General features: G+C 36.0%; 1 protein-coding gene across 2 annotated transcripts in view; it reads left to right on the top strand.

Moving 5' to 3' along the window:
* The window catches only part of CRLS1 (cardiolipin synthase 1), a 22,671-nt gene extending 11,229 nt beyond the window's left edge, over positions 1-11,442 (top strand). Inside the window, exons 4-7 of one of the 2 annotated variants that reach the window (XM_040247899.1) lie at positions 5,657-5,742; positions 6,737-6,805; positions 8,404-8,495; positions 10,441-11,442. In XM_040247899.1, coding sequence (XP_040103833.1) covers positions 5,657-5,742; positions 6,737-6,805; positions 8,404-8,495; positions 10,441-10,528 — 335 coding nt within the window. In that variant the 3' untranslated portion in view covers positions 10,529-11,442. The remainder of the gene's footprint in view (positions 1-5,656; positions 5,743-6,736; positions 6,806-8,403; positions 8,496-10,440) is intronic. The other variant, XM_040247898.1, reaches the window with a different exon arrangement.
* The last annotated feature ends 502 nt before the right edge of the window (positions 11,443-11,944 follow it).

The following is an 11,944-nucleotide window of genomic DNA, read 5'->3' as shown; positions in this document are numbered from 1 at the left end:
CTCCTGCTGCAGTGGAGACAGCATGTTCTGAGCATGCATTGCTGCCTGTGCTACCCCCTCCCCTTAATAATATTTTATTCAATCCACTAGATCAAAAATAGTCATTTCTTTGTATAAACAATAAAAATCATGAGATTTTTTTTTGATACTCTGTCTTTAAAATCCAGCATGCGGTTTGCACTTACAGCATCTCAGTTCAGACTAGCCACATTTCAAGTGTTTTCTATATGTAGCTGGTGGCTATTGTATTGGACAGTGCAGCTGTAGATGAATATTTAACTCATTCCTTTTTTTGACCATGCTGTATGGCTGGTGGGATCTTTGTTCCCTGATTAGGAATCGAACCTGTGCCCCCTAAGTGAAGCGTGGAGTGCTAACCACCGGACTACCAGGGAATTCTCTCAGCTTTACTTTTTTAATGTTTGCATTTAAGGCATTTTGCATTTTCCTTTTCACTGTTTCTCATATGTTGATATTTGTGTTCTTATCATTATCTGGATTCAGAGTAATCTGTTTCTATTATGATTTTTCTTTGGTCTGTGGAGTTAATAAAAATTTATTTCTCAATTTGTGGGATTTTCTAACAATTTTTGTTGTTACTGATTTTGGGCATAATTACCTGTATTCAAAGAACATGCTCTGTGATTTTCAGCCCCTCAGTCCAGTATACAGTCAAATTTTATGAACAAAATTTTTAGGCATTTTTCAAGTGAATGTGTATTCTGTGATCATTGGGTGTAATGGTCTATGTGTGTCCATTTCGTCAAATTTTTAGTCCTAATAAATTACTTTTATTTACTTTTCTTTCTTTTTTTTTTTTAACTTTTATTTCTTTACTGACATTTTTTACGTTTAGTCTGCTTTTCTGTCGGTTACTGAGAGAGTGAAGTTTCCTGCTGTGTCTAGTTTTCCATTAGTTTTTCTTTTTAGCTCTGATTTTTGCTTTGTGTCTCTTGAAGTTATGCTGTTAAGTACATATAAAGTAAAATTGTTATGTCTTCTTGGTGAATTGAATATTTTATTTTGAAGTGACCTTCTGTATCTTTAGAAATGATTTTTGCTTTTGTCTTTTTTTTTTGAATATTACTTTAGCTACACTAGCTTATCTCTGGCCAGTGTTTGCATGATAAATAAATCTCACTTTCAACTTGTCTACGTCTATTTTAGGTATTGCTTATATATAACATATAATAGGTTTTTAATATAGCCAGTCTAAATTTTCTCTCTCAACTGGAACATTTAATCCATTTACTATGATTACTGCTATTTGTGTAGCAGTCTTCCATTTTACTTTGTGTTTTATTTGACCCATGTGTTCTGTTCTACTTTTGCCTATATAAAGTTTGAACATGTATTTATTTGGCTGTGTCACGCTAGTTGCGTCATGCGGAATCTTATGTTGCGGCACAGGGACTCTCTAGTTCTGGCGTCTGGGCTCAGTAGTTGTGGCATGGGGGCTTAGTTGCTCTGTGGCACGTGGGATCTTACTTTCCCCACAAGAATACCATGCAATTGTCTACTCATTTCTGTTGTTGGTAATAAGAAATCAACTGTTAACTCATTTCATTTTCCAAGGTATTTTTTTACTCTGGCTGCTTCTAAGATTTCTTCTTTCTCTTTGGTTTTTCATAGTTTCAAAGTATTTGGTGTGATTTTCCCTTTTTATTTATCCTGCTTGTGATTTGTTGGACTATTTAATGTATAGATTGATATCTTTAATCAGTTATAAAAAATTCTGAGGCACAGTCTTGAGGTATTGTTGCCTGTTTTTCTCCTTTTGGGACTGCAATGTATCTGTGTTAGATCTCACTGTATCCTTTAAGTGTCTTAGCCTCTTTTCTGCATGTTACCTACTAATTTTATCTTTCTAAAGTCCATTCTAGGTGATGACTAATGAAGCTGAAGCACACTCTTTCATTTCACTGCTTCCCTCGTCAGCTCAGCCAAATTTATTTAAATCTTCTATTGTATTTTTTTGTTATAGAATTTCTATTTTATTTTTCATCAAATTTAGCAAATCATCTTTTATAGTTTTCAGTTTCCTGCTGAAATTTTCATGTACATCCCTTTAATTTTTATATATAGCCCTCTGAACAAAGTAAGCTTTAGTTTTATAATATCTTTTGAGGGTCTCTTTCATGTGTCTGTTTCTATTGTATCTTATGTCTTTGGTATTTTTTAACTGTTAGACACTGTATTAATATTTTAAAATAATTTGGAGAAACATTTTGATGTATAGGATGATGGCATCACTCTCTGGAAGAGATTTTTTGTTCAGTTCTGCCAGGTGTCTAGTAATGCTGATAGTCTGGGACTACCTAGATGGCCAGATAAAAAGGTTTAGTTTACTTAGGGCCAACTCCTCTCTCAACCCTGTGGGAATATTTCTTCAGATCCTAGCTTAAAGCTAGGAAGTGGTTTATCACTGCCCAACCTGAGGACTCTGGGCTTTGACTACGGTTCCACTGTCACATAAAGCTGCCAAAACCCCTTTGTTTTATTCGGCTTCGTTGCTTACTTCTCTAGGGTCATGGACAGTGGCTCTGAGTACCTAGGCTTATTTTCTCAAGTTCTCGTTGTGATACTTTCTTAGCATCTTATAAGCTTTTCACTTTCAAGTTTTTTTAAAAATGGTCTTTAATTGTGTTAGCAGAAGAGTTACTACCTACTCAGATATTAACAGAAGCTGAACCTGAGGATTTTTTTTTAACCTTGTTGGCCTGAGAGTTTACAATAGTTTATGTTCTAGAGTCTGTCTTCTATTGTGCTGGGTAATGAGAAGGCCCCTTCAGTCTGAAAGCTTATTCTTAAGTTCTAAACATTTCTCTCTAGATTCTCTTCTTATTGGAAGCTCTCTTTTATTCTCTTTCTGGGAGATTTCGTCAACTTTGTCATTTATCCCTTTATTGACGTTTTTACTGATGTCATTTTTAATTTCTAAGAGCTCTTGTTCTATGTGTTCTTTTTTTAAAAAGAAAAAGTCTTTTTCTTACATCATATGTGAATATCATCATTTCAGGATTTCTTCTGTTTATGTGTGTATATATGTGTGTTTACTCTTTCTTTTTTCCTGTTTGTTTTGGTCTCTCTTTTATGATGGATACTTTGTTAAAATGCCTAGTGATCTTTGGCTACTCACTTTATAAAGTGTTAACTGGGTGCTCTCTGAGCACTGGTGGAATTCATGGAGTGGTATCATTCCCTCCAGGGTGAACAGACAGGGAGGGACCAGACATGGCCCTGAATTTTCAGTACTTGTAAGTCTGTTCTGTAGATAGGAGCTCTCTATCTGCTCCTTAGAGATTGTGGAGGTCCTGATTTAGAGGTTAGCATGTAGAACAAATGTTGGCAGACTTTTTTAGTCAAGGCCAGATAGTGAATAAATATTTCCAGTTTTGTGTGTCATGTGGTCTTTGTTGCAACTACTCAAGTCTGCTATTGTAGTGTGAAAACAGCATAGAAAATACATAAACAAATGAGTGTGGCTGTGTGTTAAATTTTCAGTGCAACAGTATATGCTATTGATAGTGATCACTTTGTGTGTAAAAGTGACTTGATTTTATTATTTCCCCATTAACACTAATAAAATTTGCCCATGATGTACTTCCTTGTTGCAGAAACTGTATTTCAGACAGAATTAGCAAATAGAAAAGAAAACCTTGGAGCATTCCCTGACACATTTTACACCTCCACTAACACACTGTCGTACTCTAATAGACAAAAGGAAAGCTGCTTTAGCCCCGGAAGAAAATGGAAGGGAAGACTGAGAAAGAAGGCAGGAACAGTTAGGAGATTCAAAAACCAGGCAACTGGACAAAGTTGCCCTTTGAATGAAAGATAAAAGCCTGTACGTAAAGTATACAGGCTGTCAGTTGGCAGGGGCCTTGCAGCCCCGGTCCCAGTCTGGCTGTATTGAGAACCCCCAGGGAGCTTTCATCTATGCTTTTACAAAACTTTTATGAGGTGATTCTGTGATGAGTAGTTAGTTTGGGGAACACTTGATTTTTTAAACAGTCCTTTCCTCTATCGAACAGATTGACAGATGGTGAACTGAGTCCAGAGATGCATTTTGCAGTACCACTGACTAACTGGTGACCTTGGCCAGGATATATAATCTACCTGAGGCTTGTTTTCCTATTGGTAAAATGGGGATAATGATGGTTCACATTTCCTGGAGATGATATGTAGATTAAATGACATAATATGTATATAATGTTTAAATTGTGTCAGATGCTCAATAAATGGTAATTTTGGTAGTTAAGAAAACTAGAACCCACTGCTTTGCAGTATATTGAATCACCTCATCTGTTCTTCTGTAGAAACCTCTTATTTATATTCTTTTCCACTTGTGGTGATGAACTGCAATAACAGATGTTTATTTTCCTGTAATGTTGTGTTTACTATATATAATTTGCATGAGTTTGCTGCATTTTAAACTCTTATTTGATTTTGCAGCTGATTATTGCTATATAGAAGAGTTAGGTTTACAGGCACAAAAACCCTGCTAAAAATCATGACTGGATTGTTTTGTTATTTGGCTTATAACAGTGGAGTCTTTTTTATGCTTTAAATGCTGTGATTTGAGCAGATAAGCGTTTTCTCTTTGGAATCATCTTGTCATGAAGTACTACACCATAGATCAACATTTATATGTATATAACAGCCACAACCAGCAGAGATTTAAGTTTTAAATTTGTAATTAATTAGTGAGATTGTTCTTAAGTTGCTGAACCAATAGAATGTCAAAATTGGAGCAGACCATAAGGATAGCCTTAAAGGTAATTCAAGAAGAGCTGTTTGAAGGTATTTTGGAAGGGCTATGCATGATCCTTTTATTTTAGTAACTGAAACAATTTGAACTGAGTGTCAGCCTCAAGATTTTTTCCTTTAAAAAATATTTCTTTTTAATAAAATGTGATTTATAGTCATGGTTAAAACTTCCTTCGATGTGGAAGGATGTTAGGTGAAACAAGACCTCTGCCCTCCCATTCTCACTGAACAAGGGAGCAGGAGGAGTTCCTTGGGTGTCCATTTAAAATGTCCTTCTTCTGGCTCTGGGGCCATCCTGTAGGATCTTAGGAATAATGAGAAAACTATCAACAAGTTGAGTTCATGTTTAGTTAGAATTCATTGACTGAACGAGCAGAAGGAAAAATGGAAATTGCTTGGATAGGAACTGGCCAGGCAAAATTGAAGATATTGTTTCTCCACAAGTGGTACCTATAGCAAAATTTGCTGTTCATAAAATAATCTAGACTACAGAAGCAAGCAGTCAGTTCTTGAAAGTCAGAATGGCTTGAGTCCTGACATCTTTTCCAACCTATTTACAATCTCATTCCATGTAATTATAGTGAGGTTATCTTTTTCCAAACTTATAAAGCTGAGAAGTAACAAGGAAATGGTGGTGGCTGAGTAGAGCTGACACTGATAATTACAACTTAAAAACATAGTCTGTCTTTCACCTTGTTTTGAAGGCAGGTAAAAGAATATAAAAATTACTGGTTCATGGTAAGGACCCTAGACAGGCATCAATAAATATTTATTATAAAATTTTTACTTAGGTGAAACACCAGTTTATGGTAAGGCTTTATGTTATGTGTAATGTCTAAATAATTTTCAGAATTCCAATCAAAATTATCTTATCTTTGATTTTCAGTTCCACTTACTTATATGATAATTTCAAGAGATGTAATGTTGATTGCTGCTGTGTTTTATGTCAGGTATCGAACTCTTCCAACACCGGTGAGTTTGTTTCAAAAAAATGTTTTTTAGTAGTATTTGTATCTTAAGGCAAAAGGAAAAAAAAAACACTATTATGTATTGATTTTCATGAGAATTTTATGGGATTTTATGGGAATAATTTATGACAATTATGTATTTAATCCATTTACTGGGAATTTAAAGAAAACAGACTATCATCTTGCTTTTGAATCACCGTTATAGTAGCTGTTCAGTGAACATGTGACTAATACATTTTCTTAAAGCATGTTTTTATTTTAAGTCAAAATTGTTTTAGTTGATAGCCCATAAAACTCAAGCCAACTAGCCCTGTCCCTAGCAGCAAACTCTGTTAGGAATGTTTTTTGGTTTTTTGTTTTTTAATATTTATTTGGTTGTGCTGCCTCTTAGTTGTGGTATGCAGGGTCTTCAGTCTTCATTGCAGCTTGTGGGCTCTGTTAGTTGTGGCATATGGGATCTAGTTCCCTGACCAGGGATTGAACCCCGACCCCTTGCGTTGGCAACTCAGAGTCTCAGCCACTAGACCACCAGGGAAGTCCCTTCTTAAGAGTGTTTTGTGTGACTAAGCACCCTTTCCTGTGTAACTTAGCTTCTACTATGGATTCTCTAGAACTGGTTTTTTAAAATTACAGTTTTATAAGGATAGGATAATTTGTTTGCACTTTTGTTCATTGTCTCTACAAATATTTGAGCAGATAAGCATAACTTAGCTAATAATACTACATGAGCATAACAGCTTCATCTTTTTGATTCTCAGTCCAGTGAAAATGTCAACATTTTATTCATTTTGATTTTTTAGCCTATAAAGGAAAAACAGTGATGAGGGAGATTTGTTTAGTAAAAAGATGTCGTCAGCCAGACCTTATGATAGATCTAGCATATAGCCAGGCATGTGGTATACACTCAGTAACTGTTATGTATATTAATAATAGCAAAATATTTATTTTAAACTTAATAAATTGAATAAAGTTTATCCTTTTTTTTTGTCCTCTGCCAGCGAACACTTTCTAAATATTTCAATCCTTGTTATGCCACTGCTAGGTTAAAACCAACCTTCATCAGTAAGGTAAGAGACACACAACATCCTTTTAAGTTATTATTCCCTTGTGGATTATTATAATGAGTATAAACCTCAGTCTGGAGCAGCTGAAAATAAGATAGATTTTAATGCATTGACCATAGTGGATAGAGTCGAGTCATCAACCCAGTTCTTTTGTCCTCCAGGCTCTCTGGAGCTCTAGTATACAGGTATGTTTTGTGATAGTAGTCTGGTGGTCTAAGAATTCAAGTTTGTGAATGAAGTATTAGGGCCATCACATAGGGGAGGTGGAGAAAGTAGAAGTATAATTGCATATTGATTGACACAGAGAGAGAGTATGAAGATTCTTTCTGCTTTCACTATCCACCCCTCCCTGTAGTGGAAACACCATATAATAAGGTCTCTTTCAGGTGCAATATCCATGTAATTACATGGAAAGTGATAGGAGAAAGTTTTATTCACTAATAAACAACTCCTGCTCTTAGGTATCCATCTGTTGTCCTGAGCCCTTTTCAGGACAATAACTGCATGCTAGTCTTTGCACACAGAGAGGACACTGTTAATGCCTATTGAGGCACTTAAGTTTGCTGTAATTATTTTGCTCCATCCCTGTGATAAAGGTTTAACAGGTTAGGAATGCCAGTCATCTCTGGGACAAAAGGATGATTACTCTTAAACCAGAGATTCCCTGGGGTTAATTTTTACCTACAAATATGGATTGGTTGGTTGGTTATTTGTTTATTTACCTATTTATTTATTTCTGTGACTTTTATATGTATCAAGTATAGTAATTGAAGTGTAGCACCATATGGAAAGTGGCTTAAAGAGGTGCTAGGAACAAATGCCTCAACTCCTTGGTCTTACAAGAAGTTCTTCAGACAATTTTTATTACTTCTGTTTAAAAATGGAGTGGAATCCTTGTAATCTGGCTGCAGAATGGATGAAAGAACATTGGTGCTTCCTTCAACATATCACCTACTTTCCCAGAATGCTTATCTAGATGAGTAGAGAAAATCTCCAGTGGTTTTGTCGTCTTCCTTTTCTCCACCATACTGTCTTTTAGGGTAGGGAAACCTACTCATTTCCTCCTGAGAGCCTCTCTCATGGAGATGAATGCATTTCAACTTTCTAACTTGCATATCTAACCTAATGCTAGTGAAAGGAGCATTAAATGAAGTGCCGGGAAATCTGGGTTCTCGGTTTGGATCTGTAACCTGCTAGACTATAGGCACTTAACTCATTACCTTTAAGTCACTTAACTCATGACCTTTTCACCTGTGAAGAGTAGCCTCATTATTTCCATATTCTCAGGTCTGTTTTAATGGGTAACTGAGAAAAAGGCAAAGAACTTTAAAATGTTACTGAACTGCTATGAAAATTCAAGATAATGGTGTTTTCTGATAGTTGCCCTTCCCCACCTTTTGCAAAGGGCAGCTGTGCAGACAGATGAGCCAGTTAGTGAAGTTCAGCCTTTTGTGTGAATGCCAGCTTTTTTGGCAGAGATGTTACAACATCAGGCATGCTGAGAGTCTGTTGTGTTATACTGTGATGGGTTATGCCTTTCTCTCGTGAGCTTGAAACATGACTGGGTTGGCACTGTTCATTTGTGACTTCTTTTTTTAAAGGTAAACACAGCAGTCCAGTTAATCTTGGTGGCAGCTTCTTTGGCAGCTCCCGTTTTCAATTATGCTGACAGCATTTACCTTCAGATCCTGTGGTAAGCTTAATTTAGAATTACTCTCTGAGGACATCAACAAAATGGCTTATTGTGACAATCCTAGAATTACTTTGTCCTTAATCATGTTTGTTAAACACTGGGTAAAGCTGTAGGGGCTATAATTTTTGATTGATACCATTTTTAAGAAGCTTACTATCAATTATAGGATACAGAAGTTATAGGGGCTTTCATGCAAGTTATAAGGGATGAGAGATTATGTTGGGGTTTTGGAGGAGAGAAACATGTTCCAAGTAGGAAGAGGAGGGAAAGCTGCAGGGAGGAGTGGCATTTGAGCCATGAAGTCTAGCTGGAGAGAGACTGAGGGGAAGCCTTTCTGGTGAAGGACAGACCCTGGCAAACTCCGATGTATAGGAGAGTGGGTAAAAGGAAGTGCACCCAGCCTAATGAGGGGGGCAGAGTGGGGAAGAAACTTGGAGAAAGGAGTTTGAATTTTATTTTGTTCAGATTATGTGTAGCCTTGAAAATGTGTCAGATTCATACTTAGAGTCCACGTACATCACACCGATACTAAAGCCCTATATTTTAACTATATTTCTAACTTGATAATTAAAGCATTGCTTGATGCAGTCTGAGCCAAAAAATGGTTAACTAAAGTCAGCTAAGCTAAGAAGCTTTAAAAATGATACACATGCTGAACATTTTATTTGCTAAAATATAAATTGTACACTCATTTGTCCTATATCTTCTGGTATAAGCCCAACTCATTTTCTTTGATTATAGGCTCATCAGTAGGATATTTTTTCTTTCTTGCAAAAAACTGCATCCATAATACAAACTCTGATTTTCATTTTCTTTTCTTTTAAAATGATATAAGAATGTAAGACATTTATGAAGCAGAGTATAGAAACTTTGTAGATTTTTATTATTTTCTCCAGTACTTTAGCAATTATATTGTCTACTTGTTGTTTAGTCACTAAGTTTGCATTGAACTCCTTTGCCACCCCATGGACTATAGTAGTCTGCTAGGTTCCTTCTGTCCATGGGATTTCCCAGGCAAGAGTACTAGAATGGGTTGCCATTTCCTTTGCCAGGGTATCTTCCCAATCCAGGGTCAAACCTGTGTCTCCTGCATTGTAGGCAGATTCTTTACACTGAGCTACCAGGGAAGCCCATATTGTCTACTTACTTCAACAATAGTGTTTAGCAGATTGCCTTGCCTTTCCAAGGCTTCTAGCTTAATTCTCAGAAATAGCAACTCGTCCTACATGTATATTTCATTAAATTTATGTGTGAATTTAGGATATTAAACTGGCATAAACAGGTTTGGGGTCAAACAAAAATGGTCTTGATGAACCTGCACCTCACCTGGCAGAAGCAGAAGCTCATGTGTGCATAAAAACGAACCTATTAGCTGCATACAGTCAGTGAGCCCTGAGTGTCACACATGTCATTTCAAAGAGAATCTGATTAATTTCTATTAATTTTAAGTAAAGAAAGCTGAATTGTATTTAAAATGACTCAGATTATTAGAATTCCCCAAATCTGCAAGAAATAGCTTCTAATACTGATACTCTAAGCAGCATGGAACAGTGGGAGGAGCACAAGGGCTCTAGAGTTGGAACCAGGCCAGACTCATAGTTCTGTGGCCCTGAGCAAGCTCTCTGGGGCAGTGTTTCCTCTGGAAGGTGAGGCTGTGGAAATAAAACTACCTGTCATACAAAAATGTCTGGGTAAAAATGACAATTGCTGTTATTATTTTTTTCAGATTCGTTAACTAGATTAATTCTGTTTGACATTATTGATTCAAATGAAGTCTTAAGGAAAAGCGATATATTTAGATTCTTGTTAAAAAAAAAACTATACTAACAGCCTTTTTTACTTTTAAACAACTCTTTTAAGTGTATTCTTTAGTATATATTATGTGTATTCTTTATGTATATTTATAGTTACCATTTAAACTAAATTTTCTTTTTTTCCATAAAAGGTGTTTTACAGCTTTTACCACAGCTGCATCAGCTTACAGTTATTATCATTATGGCCGGAAAACTGTCCAGGTGATAAAAGGCAGATGAAAAGTCACCCATTATCGTTAACAAGGAAGCAGTACACATCAACAGTGGCAGGGCCAGTGGAAGTCTACAGGAGTTCCCTCATTTTCGTGTTCAGCTTGAAGGAGGACTTGTCAGAACAAACCATGTCATCAAAATTTTAAGTAATGTGCATTGACAATAAGCTTGATCATGGGCATATGCAGAATTTCCAACATATTTTTAAATACAAATAAAACTATAATTTAGGATTTTTTTATCTTAGGTTTCTTGATTAATTTATAAGTAGCAATTCTAATTATTTTCAGTCTTTTTTTTTTTAAGCCATTAAAAAAAATACATTGAAAAAGCCAGCTGAGACCATGGAAACTGAAGAGTTATCACTTTAATAAATTTGGATTGCTCACAAAGCACGAGGGAGGGTCCTGGGGTTAAATATAAAATCCTGTATAACTTAGCTGCACAGTTGTATGTTTGACTTTTAGGTCTTTGTATGTATTAACAGTACATGTCATTAATATTTGATTATCTAGGATAATGACTATAAAGGTAGCTTAGTTTTGGATAAAGTAAACTTGTAAAGGGATTTAAAATGTAGTCAGTTTTGAAATCAATAAGATCAAAATGGAAGCTATTGAAGTTCACATTCAGAAGTCTTCCAACCTCTCAGGTGCTTGCATCAGGATAATAAGCGACAAAGGTAGTTGGAAAATGCAAACCTGTTACCCTAGCCATTCAGGAGGCAGTGAGTTATATTGTACCTTCCCACTATATCTCTAACATATGTTTGTATGATACTGGGATCTGTACTTGTATGTTATGTAAATAATATGAAACTGTATATTTTTCAAAGTTTTTTTCTTTTTTTAAACTTGAGGAATGTTCTTTTGTTAAGATGTTAAAGGAATAAAAGAGTTGGGAAAAAAAATGACCCTCAACTTGGGTTGTTTGTATAGCATCCTGTGGTCATCTGCTGTTGTGGAAGTTTTATGATTCATAAAGTCCGTTTAGCTGTGTCACTTGCACTTACATTGTAAAAATAATTGATTTAGGATCATCTGACTTAAAAGTCCTTTTCTTACTACACTGTCATGTTTAAGAGAATGGAAGGTACAAGAAGAGGAAGACGTGGCTAGTGCTGGCTGCTTCCTCTTCAGAGTGGAGGCCTGTTGTTGCTCATTGTTCCAGGTACTAACCCAAGTGTAATATAGCCTCATACTGTGAGGTTATCTAAATGTAGCCTGTTAAGCTGTGTTAAAAATTATAAGGAGTTATAAGCCAAATCCATGCCTCTCAGTTGTGGCATCCTTGGATCAGTGTGTCCTTTGTTGCCTGCTGGACCTGGCTTCCTTGTTACCAGATTAGCTGCTGAGTCACCCCTGGCTTGAAAATTACGGAAGCTTGCAGCCAGGGACACTGCTATGGACTCCAGTGGAAGTG

Source organism: Oryx dammah, unplaced genomic scaffold (assembly GCF_014754425.2).
Source record: "Oryx dammah isolate SB20612 unplaced genomic scaffold, SCBI_Odam_1.1 HiC_scaffold_10, whole genome shotgun sequence".
In the NCBI taxonomy this organism is placed as follows: domain Eukaryota; kingdom Metazoa; phylum Chordata; class Mammalia; order Artiodactyla; family Bovidae; genus Oryx; species Oryx dammah.
The sequence above is the reverse complement of the archived record's forward strand: the minus strand, read 5'-3'. Positions and strand labels throughout refer to the sequence as shown.